Here is a 17,850-nt window from a genome sequence, read left to right as displayed (position 1 = left end):
CCACAAATGGAGGCTGATAGTTCAGCCTGGGGATCAGAGCAGGGCCCCCTTTGGTTGTAAGGAGTGTAAGACACTCTTTTAACCTTCAACCTTCTGATAGCCTTGACTTTTCAGGAAAGTCTTATGACTGGTTGTAGCCTGTTTTCTGTCATGCCGGGGGATTCAGGGACCCACCAGCTTTCACATGCCTGGGAAGGTACAGCCCGGAGGAGGGCAACATCCCTCATCCTCAAGCCAGAGAGGTAGTGGCTGTAGTGACCACCGTGGAGGATGGTCACATGGGGCGGCCATTCAGTAGGGTTGCTGCTGGCAGGGGCAGGCTGAGCAGGCACAAGAACATGGGGACTTGGCACTTCTGAGACCTCCTGGAGAGTTTGCTGGAAGGTAACAGAGGGATATTCAGAGGTGGCTAATTGGTTTTAAAAATTTTATTTTTTTGAGCCATTGTAGCTTCACAGCAGAGTTGAGAAGAAGGTACAGAGAGTTCCTGGACACCCTGTGCTCACTCCATGCACAGCCTCCCCCACTACCTACATCCCTCAGCGGAACATCCACTGTTGTTACAACTGATGACCCCACGTGGACGTGTCATTATCCCTCAAAGTTCACAGTTTCTGTTTGGGTCCACTCTCAGCATTGTACATTCTGTGGGTCTGGACAAATGTGTTATGGGGCCTATGCATCATTATAGTCTCATACAGAGTAGTTTCACTGCCCCAAAATTGAGGTGGTTAATTTTCAGCAAACCAGGGGGAACTTCAAGCCATGCAATTTAGGCATGGAAAGTCAATATATTTCCATCTGGTACTCACAGAGGATGAGGACCAGACTTGGAGTTGACAAAGAAAGCTAAAAGGAGGACTGAGTGAAGGGGGTCCTTGGGAAGATGTTGGGAAATGTACATGTAGGGTCAGGGGTTCAAGCACCAGGTGTTGTGGCTACAGAGGGACAAAATTCAGTTGTTGAGTTTGGTTTTTAGGCACCCCAATAGTAAAAGGAATTTACCTAGACAGCAATGGCTAGTCTAGGTGGACAGATGTAGACAACCCATCAGATACCAGCTAGGCACCAGACATCACGGAGTGTCCTCTCCACATGACCGTACTGAATCCTGATGACATCACTGAGAAATGGATCATTACCCCAATCCCACAGAAGGTGGGACCCAAGCTCGGAGAGTCAAGAGCTCTTCCCAAGGTCACTCAGCTAGAAATTGCTGAGAGAACCCAACAGGTGCCGAATTAATGTTCCTTTCTTCCTTGTTTGCTCATAATCTATAAAAATATAATGGAATTCCTTTCTTTCTTTTTTTTTAATTTTTATTTATTTATGATAGTCGCAGAGAGAGAGAGAGGCAGAGACACAGACAGAGGGAGAAGCAGGCTCCATGCAAGGGGAGCCCGATGTGGGATTCGATCCCGGGTCTCCAGGATCGCGCCCTGGGCCAAAGGCAGGCGCCAAACCGCTGCGTCACCCAGGGATCCCTGGAATTCCTTTCTTAAGATACACTTACTGATTCTTTGGTTTTGATACAATTAGCCCATCCTTCAGCCAGTGAGTGAGGGAAGGGGAGAAACAGAACCAAGGTTGCCTGAGGGCAAGGGTCCAGCAGACAGAAGAGCCATGAGGTGTCTCCATTGATGTGCCCAGATGCAGGATTTGTGGCTCCTTCAGGCTGTCACTGGTTTTGGGATCGCCGCTTTAAAAGAGAATATCCAAGAACAGCAATGAAGCCAATTCCCAGGGTTGCCCCTCCTCCAATCAGGACATTTGTCACCTGAAAGTGAGTAACCCACGGTCAGCATTCACACACACAGCAAGTACAGGCAGATTCTCCCTCTCTTCCAAGGGCCTGGAGGCCACACCCGATTCTCCTTCCCCCTGAGCTGCCAGCCCAGAGTTCTCTCCCAGGGAAGATACTTGCTGAGTCCTCGTGGCCCCATTTCCAGGGAGACCTATATTCTCTTAGTGGTGAAGACCTCTTAGTGGTGGGCTTGTCTGGGCTGATGGGATCCTTTTGTGTGAGTTTGCTGGGTGACCTCATTAGTTCCTGACTCAGACTGGGGAAGGAAGAGGGTTTGTGCTTGGTTTCCTAGGAGAACAGAGCTCTCTCCTGAACCTGGGAACTGCTCTGCTGTCTGGGCTACACCCCCAGGGAGGGAGGGGGATTGGCAGAAGCTGAGGAGAGACCTCTGGACACCATGGCCAAGGGAGCATACTTTGACTTCACTATGCACTGTGAACTGCAGCATGGAAACGTCTACCTCCAGCCCCAGCTCCTCTCTCAACTCCAGACTCCTAGGTCCAACTGCTACTCACCATCGTCACCTGGAGGTCTAAAGGCCACCCATCACCAACTACCTCCAAATTCTTGGTTTCCCTCCGCAAGCCTGGTCCTCCCATCCTCACCCTCATCTCATCCAGAAGCCTCTGTCCACCCAATCACCTGGGCCTGGAGCCCTGCAAGTATTTAAAGAACACAAGTCCCTGGGGATAGTAGTGGAATGGACGAGGAGGTGAAGCCCGGATGGCTGACATCCTGTCTGGCCATTGGGGAGCCCTTGAAGCAAGTGTGAGGTGGCCCAGGAACTGCTCCCAAACTAGGTCACTACTGTGACTCCGGGAAGAGCAAGGAGCTCACCTGTGTCACTTGTCTTGTTCCTCACTGCATCCCCCGCACCCAGCTCTGCCAGGCACAGAGGTGCTCTTTATGAGTTCTTAAATAAATGGCCCAACTAGGAGCAGTAGTGATGCGATACTTTAAATTATTAGGCCTGCTGCTGTACAGCGGTAAGGAGCAGACTCTAGAGAAGGACAGCTGGGGTTGGAATCCTGTCTCTGCCAATAACTAGCTGTGCATTTTGGGGACAACACATGGAAGACTGAAGAGGTGGGAGTGGAGCTGAGCCCCAGATCTTCCATAAATATATCCTTGAGCTCTTACACAGGCTCATGACCTTGAGCATCCCTTGGCTGAGGGCTCTCTGGGGCCTTAGGAGACCTGTTATGCGGTTGGCTTGGCCCTGACTTTTCCCAACACGCTTTAGGAGCATTAGGAGCTGCCTTTAGGGTGGGTATTCAAGCTGCAGGATCCTAGAAGGTCAGACTGGCAGGCCTCCCGAGGTCCTCCATTCAACTCCTCCTCCTACACGTGGGGAAACTGAGGCCCAGGGAGGGAGTGACCTGTCCAACGACCCCCAGTGGATCAAAAGCTGATTGAAGATTTGAGCTCAGACATCTTGATTCCAGCATGTGGGTCATAATGATTCTCCCCTTTCGCTGCCCAGCTTAGACACCCCAGGAGACATTCAGGAGGGAGAGGGATCATCTCAGAGGGCCTTACCTGCCTGCTGTGGGGTTCACCATATCTCAGGTTGGTGACAAAATGCTCACAGTTTCTGCTCAGAAGACTGTATGGCATCTCCTGACCAATCTTCTGCTTTGCAGAGTAGATGATCTCATTCACAGGCCTTGGTGTGTATTTGTGGTCCAAGTGATTGTTGACCCTATAGCGGCAGTTCCCCACCACATCCTCCAGGCGGTCCCGTCTCACCACGGCTCTGTTGCTCAGCACAGAGAAGACGCTGCTGGAGCCGGCCCCAGGGTACTCACCTGGAGTCAGAGATATGGTCATGGTCATGGGGGTGGGTTGCAGGGGAAGGTGAGACAGGGAGAGAAGAGGGGCAGGATGAAAAAGAGGAGCAAGGAGGACACTGCTGGAGTGTCACTGTTTGTCTTTTCACATAGGTGATTGGAGGATTCCTAGATCTTTATTTAACAAGCTGTGAATACTTTTTCAAGTCAGTGAATGTCATGATTGCTTATGGCAATGTCATTGTAATTTCGTCACATGAATATAGATCGTTTATTTGACCAAGCCCTATTATTGAACACTTAGGTCTTTAAAATTTTTGCCATTATGACCAGTGATAGTCAAACATTTACTATTTGTTCATTTTTGTGCGCTTATACATTTCGCAAAGAGAACAAATTTATTTTACTATTGACTGTGTTTCACACACTGCTACTTTCCATGTATTACTTCATCACCTTTTAACTTTCGAGGTACATATTATGTCCATTTGGGTAATCAAAATATGGGTGTTGGGGGTTTCATCTTGAAGATGTGACCTCCAGTGACCCATGAGCTGGATCCCAGCAATCAAAGGCTTCTCATTCCCTTCCTGTCCGTGGAATGGGCATTCTGTTTGACTTCCCTGCCCCTGGATCTATGGGATCCCACTCAATTACGCAGTGGGATATGGATATAGGATCTGCTCAAGCATTGCTCAGGGAGAAACCAACTCTGGTTTCCCTTGCTCAGCTCTTTCCTCCAATTATTCTCAATCTGGTAACAAATATTTTGAAAAATTATATTTCCAACAGCTCTTACTTGGGGGAGTCAGATGGATCACATAACCGCCTCCCACATAGATGGCCCAGTGCTCATAGCCAATGCGGAAAATCTCAATCAGGTCTCCAGGCCTGGGTTCTTGATGAAACTGCAACAGAAAAACCCAAGATGGTGTAGGAAGCCTCTAGGTAACAGTTGAGAGCCCTCCTGGGACCCTGCAGCTTGGCCTGGGGACCCCCTTGCTGATGTTCATCACCTGATGAGAGCCTGGAGTGGGAGGGAACTCCTGGCCTCTGTGAGGTCCTCAGCCTTCTGTCACTTTTAGAGCTTCCCCAAACTGGGGGCTGAAGTCTGGATAAAAGGACCTTGTGGAATAGGAGAGTGGGGATTTGTTCAGTGTGCCCACACTATCATGTATGTATGTGCTTGTGTACATGTGATATGGGCTGCAGTGCAGTAGCACACATGAATATATATGTACGTGTTGTGCATGTGTGTTCTATGTGTGTTGTGTTCTGATTACATGCATATCTGTGTGTGTTGCATATTGTGTGTGTGTGTGTGTGTGTGTGTGTGTGTGTGTGTGCGTGTTGTGGATACTCATAGGCACACCGAGGAGGATGTGAATGTGCACGTTCAGGTTCATTGCACGGCTGCTCCTGAGAGTGTTGACGTGACTCCTTGCATGAAAAACCCTTCACTGAGATTGGGAGCCCCGAACCCATCGTCAGCAGTCGGGCAGGGGAGTCACCACCTTCTCTCCTCTTCTCAGACTGACATTCAGGTCCTCATCCCACCTCTTGGCCCTGGTTGTCCATGGCCACACAGGCACCTGTTCCTCCCTGGACTCTGTCCCCGCCAGCCTCAAGACACCCACCCTCGGAGATGGCAACCTGAGAGGCAGGAGCTGACAGCATCCTAAGGAAACCTGAGACTCTGTGGGGCCAGCTAGCATCTGGACCCATGGGGATGGTCACAGCACGCACATGGAGGGCTTGTGCCCTCCCCCCCAGGCTGCCACGGCTTCTGCTTTGAGAATGTTTCAATTTCTTCCCTTTCTGAGCCAGCTCTCAGCCCACAACCCTCTATCTCTGATTGCAGGCCACCTCATGGGAGACCTGGGGCCTGTGTACCCCGGCCCTCTTCTTTGTGCCAATATCCATCCACCAACGTAGAATCCAGGAGTTTCTCCTTAATTCTCCTCCTCAAACATCTCTCACACTGTGATTCGTTTCAGGGCAGCCCCCAACCCTGTCTCTGAGACCCTTACCCTCTTTTTCCTGTTTTTTTTTTTTTTTTTTTTTTTTTTTACTTTATTCTAGTAATCTCCATACCCAATGTGAGGCTTGAACTCATGACCCTGAGATCAAGGGTCACATGTTTTTCTGACTTAGCCAGCAAGGTGTCCTGACCCTAAGGCCTCTTGACCACAGGCCCCACTCCTATCCTGGCCTCCTGTCCCTTCTCCCCCACATCTGGTCTCCCCAGGACCCACCGTGGCTTTCCCACAGAGCACATCTGGCCTCAGGGCATGGGGCCTGCTCTGTGGGCCACTCACCCTCCCTGCCCTCTGCTCCACAGGCTGCCAGGCTTGCCCTTCTCACCACACAGCTGGCTCCTGCCTCTGCTCCCCTGCACACCTGGCTGTCTCTGCCCCCAGTCCCCTTCCCCACCCGCTCCCTTCCTCTTCTCACCCACACCAGAAAGTCCTCTCTGAGAAGCTGCCATCAGGCCCGCCTGGCTCAGCTGCCCTCTCTGGGTCCCCAGGTCCTGGGGCAGCCACCCCCTCTGCACAGATCATGTTGTGCCGGGACTTCCCCTGCCTGCCTGCACCTCTTCTGGGTTTGGAGCTCCAGTGGGGCGGGATCCTGTGTGGTGCCCCTTGCCTCCTTCCTCTCTGGGAACCAGTGAGTGCCTGGCCTAGAATGGGGGCCAAGGGAATCTCCATGGAAGAGAGGCTGGAGGACCAGCAGGGCTGGGACCCAGGGCCAGGGCCTCCCCTCTCTCAGCCAGGGCACGGCAGGTCCAGGGGTGGCCTCCACGCTGGAATCAAAAGGGGGTTTTGCACTCTGGATTCCACCTGTGATAAGGTCAAGCCCAGACACCACGTGCATAGGAGCTGACAGCAGATCCAATGTGAACTTGGGCCGTGCCTGGATAAGGAGATGGTTGCCCAGGCAACAAAGGCCGCTCCTTCTGGAATGATCTCATTGCCCTGAATTGCCTGAATTCTACTTGTTCCCCTTCAGCTGTACGCCCGCCACCGAGCCCTGCCTAGGCCTGCCTAGGCCTGCCTGGGCTGTGTGGGAATCTGGACACCATAGCGATCAGGAAGGGAGTCCGCGTCAGAAAGCTGAAATTCAAGCCAACTTCACAGGGCAGGCCAAGTGCCATGGAGCAAGAGGGAGAGGAGGACAGAGCCGAGCAGGCGCCGAAGTCCATCTGGAGCCAGGGAGCCAGGCCCAGCGGGGATCCACTCACCTCCCAAGTCCTGGGACCCCCCGCCCTTCACCCACGCCCCAGATGCTTCCCAGCTCAGGAGACAGAGCCCCCTGCCACCACAGCTCCTACCCCCGGAGGCCCTTGGGCCCCGGCTGAGCCAGATGGAGCGAGGAGGCTCCCTGGACCCAAAGCCCTCACAGCCCAGCAGGGGCTTTTAAAGAGGGACTTTTAAACTACAAAGAGTCTTCCAGAACCTCCTTCTGAAGATTTTCCAAACTTTGGAGTTAACTGTGCCCAAGGCCAGGAACCCAGACTGAGGCCTTTATAGGAGGGGGCCCCCCCACCCCTGGAGAGCCCTAGGTAGAAAGTCAGGGATGCTTACCTCAGTCATGGTGCTGTCTGCTGTGTGCTGCTTGTGCACCAACTTTTATTGAAGTTGAAAGTTTTGCTTTCACTTTCCTTTTCGATGCTATGTAAAGCTACTTTTCTTAGTAAAGTAAGCATTAGGCCCAGGGTGGAGCCCAGCACCAGGCTCAAACTCAGGATCCTGAGACCAAGACCTGATCTGAGGCCAACACTCAGATGCTTAACCAACTGAGCCACCCAGGCACCACAGAAACAGTTTTGTTTGTTTGTTTGTTTGTTTTTTAAGATTTTTTATTTATTTACTCATGAGAGACAGAGAGAGAGGCAGAGACACAGGCAGAGAGAGAAGCAGGCTCCATGCAGGGAGCCCGACGCGGGACCCGATTCCAGGACTCCAGGATCACGCCCTGGCCCAAAAGCAGGCACTAAACCGATGAGCCACCCAGGGATCCCCAGAAACAGTTTTTAAAGGGAGACTGAACAGTCACTCTAAATGGAAGGTCTGTGATTACCTACCTCAAAACATAGAATTGCTGTGGCTTGTGATTGTGGGTCCCACCCGCTCATTGCACGACAGGCCAATATGATGAGGGAGACAAAGAGTTGGGACAAGGAAAGCGATTTTATTCGAGAAAGCCCGCTCACTGAGAAGACGGTGGACTCATGTCCTAAAACACCACTGTCCCATCTCCCTGCAGGAAGGGCTTTTAAAGGGGAACAGGAATGAAAAAAGAAACCAGCTACAGTGCCACGAGGGCTAGAGTAATCCACCACATGTCTTCAGTGATCAAGCGTCAGGTTCTTCAAGTTTCCTGAGAAATTTTTTTTTAAAGATTTTATTTATTTATTTATTTATTTATTTATTTATTTATTTATTTATTTTAAATTTTTATTTATTTATGATAGTCACACAGAGAGAGAGAGAGGCAGAGACATAGGCAGAGGGAGAAGCAGGCTCCATGCACTGGGAGCCTGACGTGGGATTTGATCCCGGGTCTCCAGGATCGCGCCCTGGGCCAAAGGCAGGCGCCAAACCGCTGCGCCACCCAGGGATCCCCTAAAGATTTTATTTATTAATGAGAGACACACACACACACACACAGAGACAGCCAGAGACGCAAGGAGAGGGAGGAGCAGGCTCCATGCAGGGAGCCCGACATGGGACTTGATCCCGGATCTTTAGGATTACGCTCTGGACTGAAGGTGGCACTAAACCGCTGAGCCACTGGGGCTGCCCTCCTGAGAAATTTTAAGCAGAATTGATTACTAGCTTATCATGTGCTTATGGGGTGATGTGCAAGAACATGATCATTAGTTTGTTTGTGCAATGTGTTCTGCCTTAATTGAGGATTCCTATGAAACCTAAGGACAGGGCCACCTGGGTGGCTCAGTGGTTGAGTGCCTGCCTTTGGCTCAGGTCGTGATCCTTGGGTCCTGGGATCGAGTCCTGCACAGGGCACCACACAGGGAGACTGCTGCTCCCTCTGCCTATGTTTCTCTGTGTCTCTTCTCATGAATAAATAAGTAAAATCTTTTTTAAAAATGAAATTTAAAAATTTAAAAAAAGCAAAAAAACAAAACCTATAAGGTCAGCTAGTTCCCCAACAGGCTTACAGCGTTCAAACAGGTCTACTGTGGAATGACAAGGGAGGGAGAAATATTCAGGGCAAAATTAAATCAAGATGGAGCTAGTCCTACTAGAGCTTTACAGCCCCTGGAGGCCGTTTCCCTTGGTTCTTTACTTCTCTCACAAATGCCTAAAAGAATTGATTAGGAGTTCTGCTCTAGGAAGATAACTACCACCTACATAACCACACTGTATTATGAACTAGTTATGGTAAATAGGGAGGAACCCAGTTAAGGTCTGTGGGATCAAAGTCCTTTATGTACCACTGTCACTAGGTAGTCCAGGAAATTTGTTTACCAGATATTTACTTTTTCTTTTCTTTCTTTTAAGATTTTATATATTCATTTATGAGACACACACACACACACACACACACACACACACACACAAAGGCAGAGACATAGGCAGAGGGAGAGGCAGGCTCCCTGTGGACACCCCAAGGGGGCATTCGATCCTAGGATCCCGGGATCACGCCCTGAGCTAAAAGCAGATGCTCAACCACTGAGCCACCCAGGTGCCCCAACATTTACTTTTTTATCTTCCTGTGACATGTATGTCTTCTTTCAATCCCAGGCCCTTTCTCCTTAGTTGAGAAGGACATATATACCTCATTTTGCCATGGATACTGCTAGGGCCTTTCCCATTCGAGGTGGTAAGACATCAGAACATAACCTCCCATGACAACTGGAGAGTAGGTGAGGGAAGGCATCTGGGGGAAAAGGGAGGTGGTGCTGGTCGTTGAGGTTGGGGCTGCTCTCTCAGGGAGCAAGAGCAAGCGGTCATCTTGAAGTCTAACACTGAGATAACTTACTCGTGCGATGCTCAGCACATGGTGCAACCTCATCTTAAACCTGTAGCCACCAGGTACCCACTGAGGTCCTACCACGTGCCAAGCACTGCAGTAGGAAGTCAGACATCCATCAGTGAACAACACTGATAAAAATCTATGCCACTGTGGATCATACTTTCTTGTTGGAGAGATGGACAGAAGTATCATAAGGTAGATATTATGTTAGATGGTCAAATGCTGAGAAAAATGGAGAATAGAAAGGGGATAGAGATGATGGGAGGTGCAATTTTAATTTTAGGTCTCCTATGTAGGAAGGAACAGCTTCACTGGACAAGTGACTTTTGAGCAACGCACTCAAGGAGGCAGGAAGTGAACGGAGCAGCCATTGCAAAGGCCCTGTGGCTGCACATGTCTGCCAGGGTTTCTGGATCTGGGAATTGAGTCGCAGGAGAAAACAGCCAAGGGTAACCCGAGCCCTATCTACATGGCGTAGGGTGTTGATTTTTGTTCTGAATTAAGTGGAATCCACTGGCGGGTGGAGCATGACAGTGACATGACTTGTGCTGATTCCTAGACTACCTCTAATTCCTGTATTGAGAATGGCTTTGGAGTACAAGTGGGAGCAACCAAGAGCAGCTGGTTGTATATTGGACAACCAAGTAGCAAGAAGTGATTTGATTCTTGATATATTTTGAACATAGAGTTTGCTAGGCCTGCCGCGGCAAATAACACAGACTAGCTGGCTTAAGTAAGAATATTTTATTTTCTCATGATTCTGGGGGCGAGAGGTTCAAGTCCAGGTGCCAGCAGGGTCTGTTTCTTCTGAGGCTTCTGCCCTTGGCTTGTAGGTGGCTGCTTTCTTCCCGAGTCTTCATATGATCTCCCCTCTGTGTGTGTCTATGTCCTAATCTCTTCTTATAAGGACACCAGTTGGGTTAGGACTCACACATATGATCTCATTTTAATTTAATTACCCCTTAAATACCCTATCTCCAAATATATTGTGTGGTGCTAGAGGTTGGGCTACAACACATGAATTCTGTGGGGACAGATTCAACCTATAACATTTACATTCTGGCAGAGCAAAATAATCCACATTCAGTTTCTACTTTCCTGTCCCTTATGCTGGAAATCAGTTATTTTTCTAAGGAGCCTGATTCCTTTAATAGATAATGGTATGTAGAAAGCAAAATTGGGTCCTTTAAGGAACTTTTCATTTAATCTTGTATCTTGGAGCCAAAAATATCCTGAGGAGAACATTGATCACTCCTCTCTGGAACAGTGTAATACACCCCATCGTCAGGATTTTCCTCTGGGAATTCAGGGTTCTCTCCAACCTGTACCCGTTTCCCCACTGCCAAATATGTTCTGGGATTTGCAGTTACGTAATGGATGAGGAAGAGAGGCTTTTTCTGGTACCATTAATCTTTCAGAGTGTCAGCTCCTAGTGATGAGTGTCCTGAGACTGGAGAGGAATCTGAGGAAGGAAATCCTTATCATGTGGCCAGGGACACAGTGAGCAGGGGGACCATGTTAGGGCCCTGAGGGTCAGTCTGAAAAGAAGGAAGGGGAAATAGCTAATTCTTAATTCTGCTGGGTTATGCCTAATGCTCTGACTCATTGAACGTGCTTGCCCACGCCTATGCACGGAAAGAGAGCAGACCTCCCCCGCACGCATAGTCAACTGAGTACACACACGGTACACACACATATACCTGGGCAAACCCTTCTACTCTGCATCTCTCAGAGGGCATTTCCCTGGGCTCCAGTCTCCTCTTAAACTATGCCATTGGCCCTGCCTGTGTTCACCCCAGGAATACCAGAGCCCGTTTGGGGAAGTTGCGGCTTAGTCTATATATCTTCCTTGTTCTTTATCCCCTGGTCTGTTTATCCAAGACAGCCCAAAGCCTGGAGACTTGATTGCGATTTATTACCCTGGCTATGATCACTAGAGGACTGTCATTGGTGTAGCTTCTCCAGGCAGGGACACATTTTTCTATTTAAACACCAGCCATGAATTTAGAATGGAAACAAACATCTGTATTATGTTCTAATGAGAGCAATTAGCTTGTCCTTGTGGAAATAAAATGCTAGAGACCTTTATTCATTCCAGATCGAACTTATTCTATTTCAGCTGATTTGCATTGTGTGTGTGTGTGTATGTGTAAAGCACACACATCTGTACAGGGAGACATGTACTCCACTCAGAAACACGTTTACAGAAAACACAAGGGTGGGATCCCTGGGTGGCGCAGCGGTTTAGCGCCTGCCTTTGGCCCAGGGCATGATCCTGGAGAGCCGGGATCGAATCCCACGTCGGGCTCCCGGTGCATGGAGCCTGCTTCTCCCTCTGCCTGTGTCTCTGCCTCTCTCTCTCTCTCTCTCTGTGTGACTATCATAAATAAATAAATAAAATTAAAAAAAAAGAAAAAGAAAACACAAGGGTAAGCCAAACACACCCTCTAGACACATGCTCACTCCGGGGACACAATGCATCACACATCCTGGATAAACCCTTGCCTGTGTCCCCATTGGGATCTTTTCCAGTCTCGGTATTGTCAGTCCTTAGCAGCCACTGACAGACAGGGACAGTGGGGAAGGGGCCTCATCTGTGAGGAGGGCTTTTTCTGTCCTGTCCAATGAGGTAGAGAACTGCCCCAGGCTGCTCAGATTTATCTCTGTTTTTCCTATAACTGATATCCAAGCGGAGCCGAATTCCAGAGATCTGATAGAACCGTTATCTTCTGACATAGCCCTGGGTGCTCCATGTGGGAAATGAAAATGTGTCCTGTGTTCCTTGCTCATAATGCAGAATCTGCTCTGCCTGTCACTGGCCATTCACAAAAGATGTTGGTATTTGAAACAGTAGGATTTAGTGCACAGATCGGTTACACAGGAATTGGGAAACTAGATGGTAAAAAGGGGATACCAAAGTAGACTTTTACGATCATAAAACATCCTGAGGTATTGTTATTAATGCTTTTGGCCTTGGTTAGTGTTTATCTGATATTTAAGAAATTCGATGTAGTAACAACCAAACCCAAACTAGATTGTATCTGAGAGACTGGATAAAGCCATTGTACCTTTTATACAGGAAAATCAAGGTTTACAGATACCCAAGGTAAAAGTGATGACTAGGAAGAGGAAAGCTATAAGATATACCATGAAATAATAGAGGTGATATTAGCTCAAAACTAAAATAATGGATCAAAATAGAGAATTCAGAGATAAACCTATGGACACATTGGAACATTCCATACAAAGGTAGATTTTAAAAGGATTGAAATTTGAAAAACAAGATTGAAATCTGAATAACAAAATTTGATGCCACCATGGGCCCTCTGATAAGTCCTGGGACGGCCATCACTTGATTTCTTGATAAGCAAATGATGGTGAGATATATTTCCTCACTGTCGAATCCACTGTAGTTTAGTTTTGTTACTTTTACCTAAAGATGTTCCAGTGAATGCAGTACGTACTTTGGGTTCCAAAGAACCTAACCTAGATCCTACTGGTGCTTTTGCTGTGGACACAGTGCCTTTCACCTGTCACTCTCCAGTCCTTTGTAGCCAAGTACTTCTTGAAAGTTCAGTTTCTGAATGGCCCTGGAAAGAATATCCTTGAGGGAGGTTGGATTCTTTTTTCCCCCATTTTGCTCCCTCACAGTAATGGATGATACCTCCCTGCCATTGCTGTGTGACTTGTCCACGCTCCTCACTGACTTCAGGCCTGGTCATGCGATCTGCTTTGGCCGAAGGGGCCAAAGGAGCACCCAAGTCAGTTTCCTCACCTGAACAGACGTTTTAAACCAGAGTGCGTAGTTAGGCTCCGTTTCTTTAGCTTTGGTGCCTTTTGCCACGAGGAAGACGAAGACGTGTCCCAGCTAGAGGCCGCTCCCTCAGCAGGCTTACCAGAATAAAACCCAGGTGGTGGCGCCTGAACTTGACAAGCCAGACTCAGTGGAGCCCAGAAGAATCTCAGCTGACCCCCACAGACCTCAGGTTATGGGCGGAACCAAGTGTTTGCTATGCTAAGGCCCTGGGTTCTCTGGGTTGTCTGTTAGCACTGCAAAGCGGAGGAAATCCTCAGGTGGGAGTCAGGGATGCTGTGCTGGCTTCAAAAGTAGCCCTCCTTCGGGTCACGGATGGCTGCCCAGGGGCTTCTTTCTCTTCTGCTTCTGTGCGTGAGGGGTCCCCATGTGATTGTACATCACGGCGGCTGCTTGGGCTGCAGGGTTGTGTTCAACGCTTGGTTAGTGAGTAATCGACTCTGAGCATGGCAGAATGAAATCCAAAGTGAGATTCTTGGAGTTCATCTAGAGGGTCAGGCAGGAAGCCAGCAGGTGCCAGACTCTCTCAGCCTCCGCTTCATGAAGTCTACCCAAGTCCTCTCGCTTAGAAGGGAAAATCTACAGTGGGTTGGTGCCCTCAGTCTGCTTTGCTGGTCTTGGGAGGAGTGGGCACCAGCTGCTATTTTGAAAACCTGTGTGAAAATCCTATTATTATATGAAAGCCTTCTTTCCCCGGGAGGGTGGGTGGGAGATGAGGTCTTTGTCAGGTGGCTATCCCCTGTCTGTGTCCACAGGGACTGACTGCATGCCTGTCGTGTTGGGAGGGGGAGGCATGGGGAGTGACATGCAAAGGGAACTGAGTCCTTGTTGTAGAAGCTGTGTCTGTCTGGGCCTTGCTCACACTCAGTGAGCGTCTATGGGGGGAAGTCTTCGGGTTCCGGGAGGCGACCTAATCCCCACCCTGTCCGCCTCTGCTCCTGGCCCGGGCTTGGAGCTTCTCACTCCCCCAACAGCACCTCTGGCCCTCCCCGTCCTCCTATAGTCTTTCCATTCCGGTTCCAGACTATTCTTGCCCAGGAAGGGAAATACCCAGTCCCAGCAGCCCCCTATTTGGTCATTGAAGTTCCCGGCAGGTTCAGTTTCAGGTCAGTTGTGTGCCTCTCAAAGGAGCAAGCTGGCTTTGTACATTATTCCAGGAAATGGACTAATTCCTAGAAGGCTTGTCTTATAATCTGTAAAATGAAAGGCCATCTGGCCTAGCTCTGCAAGGCAGCTGGCTGCTTTCTCATCCAGATAGGAAACATGCTCAGATTTTGTCTCCTATTGAAGTGCCCTGGCTGTGGCCTTCTGTGTTGAGGGATAAAGTGAATAGACCCCTTGTGTTTGCCATCTCTGGGCCTGCCGTGCCCTGGCTGAGAGAGGGGAGGCCCTGGCCCTGGGTCCCAGCCCTGCTGGTCCTCCAGCCTCTCTTCCATGGAGATTCCCTTGGCCCCCATTCTAGGCCAGGCCCTCACTGGTTCCCAGAGAGGAAGGAGGCAAGGGGCACCACACAGGATCCCGCCCCACTGGAGCTCCAAACCCAGAAGAGGTGCAGGCAGGCAGGGGAAGTCCCGGCACAACATGATCTGTGCAGAGGGGGTGGCTGCCCCAGGACCTGGGGACCCAGAGAGGGCAGCTGAGCCAGGCTGGGCCTGATGGCAGCTTCTCAGAGAGGACTTTCTGGTGTGGGTGAGAAGAGGAAGGGAGCGGGTGGGGAAGGGGACTGGGGGCAGAGACAGCCAGGTGTGCAGGGGAGCAGAGGCAGGAGCCAGCTGTGTGGTGAGAAGGGCAAGCCTGGCAGCCTGTGGAGCAGAGGGCAGGGAGGGTGAGTGGCCCACAGAGCAGGCCCCATGCCCTGAGGCCAGATGTGCTCTGTGGGAAAACCACAGTGGGTCCTGGGGAGACCAGATGTGGGGGAGAAGGGACAGGAGGCAGGGGTGCTGGTGAAGAGGCCATGGGCATCATGAAGGCAGGAACGGGGATGCCCTGAACCAAGTCAGAGGATGGGAGATGGACGAGAAGGCAAGTTCAGGGAAACTTTTAGAGTTATCGTTTACTGGACTTGGTGAACGGACACAGGTTGCGGGGGTGTAGGGTGTAGGGAAGTGAGTGTGTGAGAGAGATAGTGGACTTAGGATGGCTCTCATTGGGGTTGGGTACCAGGAATGAGGGGTTGGGATGCGGAATGCTCTTCTCAGCTCAGGAACATAGAAGGAGGAGGAATAGAAAAGGTATTCATTCTTGCAGCTGGGGTGTCCTGGGTGGAATAGTGACAAGAAACGGGGTGTGGAAGTCAGGGCCCTGGGGCAATAGTGGGAGACCCAGCTCAGCCTTTTAACAGACGCAGGGGAAGTCCCAGCATGACATGATTTGTGCAGAGGGAGGTGGACACCCCAGGGACCTGGGGACTCAGAGAGGGGCAAATCACAGTCTGGGAGCCTGGGTTCCTGCCTCTGAACAAGGGCTGATGATGCTTCTTCCTCAGGATGTGTGGTTGGGAGGACTGGCTGGCAGATGTCCACTTTACCCCCTACGGCTGTGTGACCCACCAGATCCTGCTCCCTGGCTCAGGACATCAGTCAAGAGAGAAAGGCATTCGGACGCCGGAGGAGATGAGCAGAGGGGTGCTGATCCGTCTGCAAGGAGGGAAGAGACTCGACATGGACTTCCCAATATTGCCTTGGCCGGGGGTGCTAGGACACATCAGAAAGGTGCTGGAACATGTGGTGTCATGACCACATATGTACAGAAACACGGCCATACAGGCATGGGCATGTGAACACACATCTGAATGAATGTGTTCTCGTAGGACCCTCTCTCCTCTTCCACGACTCAGGGATGGGAGTGCAGGTCATTTTTCCCAGAATCCAGTGTCTGGCATCTGCACAAAGGGAATCCTGTGACAGGGATGGCGGGGCTGGGCATTCCTCTTGCGACAAGTGTTTGCATCTCCCTGGTCTCCCAAACGGCAGACCTGGAAAGCTGGTTGAGATTTTTCAGAGTGGCTGCGACCACAGGGCCATCTATGTGGGAGACGGGAATATGGCCCCTGCAGGCTGGGAAAGATTTTCTGTTTAAAGAGCATCCCTTGGATTTATTTTTTTAAAAAGATTTCATTTACTCATAAGGGACAGAGAGAGAAAGGCAGAGACACAGGCAGAGGGAGAAGCAGGCTCCCTGTAGGGAGCCCGACGTGGGACTCGATCCCAGGACCCGGGACCACACCCTGAGCTGAAGGCAGATGCTCATCCACTGAGCCTTCCAGGTGTTCCCATCCCTTGGGTTTAGAAGCATGAATGTGTTCGCGCATACTGACTTGTAATACTTTGTTCCTTCCTATTGAGCACCTTGAATTCTTTGGAAATAAAAGACTCTGGACCCTTTATTCTCTACAGTATGTGATTTGTTGTACATCAATCGAACTGCATTTTTTGGGTGTCCCAAACAGAACTTATTTACGAAATGGCCTGTACAGTGTCTGCCTGGCTGCACGGAGAAAGCGGGCCCTTCCTAATCTGTGAGCCCTGCTTCTTCCTCCTGGCTCTGCAGCCTCGGAGCAGAGACCTTGGGGGTGCTGCTCCATCTTCCTGAGGCTTGAGAGACAGTTTCCTCAAGGGGGAGGGGAATACTTACCCCTTTGGGATAGGGAAGAAGTGCAATGAGAAGACACACAGAAGAACCACGCGGCGCCTGGCCTGGAGAAGCTCCTTAGGAAAAGCTGCCTCTTTCTGAATCATCGAATGAACAGAGCAGGACACTCCACGATGTTGGATCCTACCTGCGGCGACAGTGTAACAGCGCAGGTGACAGTGCAGAATGCTGATCAGGCAGCGTGGAGCAACCTGCCCTCCTTTCCAGCCCTTTCCTGTGCTGCACCCTGAACCTCCCCCACCCAGAGTCGAGAGTGTGCCTGTCTATGATTCCCAGTAAGTTCTTCACATCCTAAAGCAACCAGCTTAACAGCCCCGGCGTGTGGACGAGGTCATCAGTTCTGTGGAGCAGATTGTTGAATGCAGGGAGTCCACCTGGCTGGAAAGCATTGGTGAGCACTTTGTTATGCATCTGAGATACGGTCCCCGGTCCCCGCAGGTGAGATGCCTTGTGCTCATGCTTGGGGCGGGGTGGGGGTCGGGGTGGGGGGTGCACTGGCAACGTGGGAGAGGGGGCAGCCTATTATTTCTCACATTTCCTGAAAGAGCCACCATTTATTGAGTTCCAACTCAGTTCAAGGCATTTTAAGTAATTTTGACTCATAAATTCACCACCATCCCGCTGGGTTGATATGATTGCCCATATCTCTCCATGGGAACACACTGGATTTGCTCAAAGCCATGACATCCAAGCTCGTGGAGGTAGCAGGATTTGAACTCAGGTTTTTTTGCCTTGGGAGCTGTGTTCAGGAGGATCACTGTTGGAGAGCCCTGAGAACGGTACCGACCAGG

At 50.3% G+C, this 17,850-nt stretch overlaps 1 protein-coding gene and 1 long non-coding RNA gene across 4 annotated transcripts; one reads left to right on the top strand and one right to left on the bottom strand.

Annotated features, from left to right (window-relative positions):
* Positions 1-413: 413 nt before the first annotated feature.
* On the bottom strand, positions 414-7,311 carry PLAAT4 (phospholipase A and acyltransferase 4). The gene is made up of 4 exons (XM_077862097.1): positions 7,179-7,311; positions 4,394-4,502; positions 3,344-3,612; positions 414-1,777 (listed from the first exon to the last, which is right to left on the bottom strand). Exons 1-4 carry the CDS (start codon positions 7,185-7,187, stop codon positions 1,679-1,681), a joined length of 486 nt encoding a protein of 161 aa, XP_077718223.1. The 5' UTR covers positions 7,188-7,311; the 3' UTR covers positions 414-1,678.
* LOC144292202 (uncharacterized) lies at positions 6,565-17,493 on the top strand. Of its 3 annotated transcripts, XR_013359673.1 has the most exons (4): positions 6,565-7,662; positions 9,891-10,043; positions 15,894-16,119; positions 16,537-17,493. It is a non-coding gene; the product is annotated as an uncharacterized LOC144292202 (long non-coding RNA). The 3 variants fall into 3 exon arrangements; XR_013359672.1 differs by having other exon boundaries at positions 15,894-17,493; XR_013359674.1 differs by having other exon boundaries at positions 9,878-10,043; positions 15,894-17,493.
* Positions 17,494-17,850: the final 357 nt, after the last annotated feature.

Source organism: Canis aureus, chromosome 21 (genome assembly GCF_053574225.1).
Source record: "Canis aureus isolate CA01 chromosome 21, VMU_Caureus_v.1.0, whole genome shotgun sequence".
NCBI lineage: Eukaryota > Metazoa > Chordata > Mammalia > Carnivora > Canidae > Canis > Canis aureus.
This window is presented reverse-complemented; position numbering and strand designations above follow the sequence as displayed.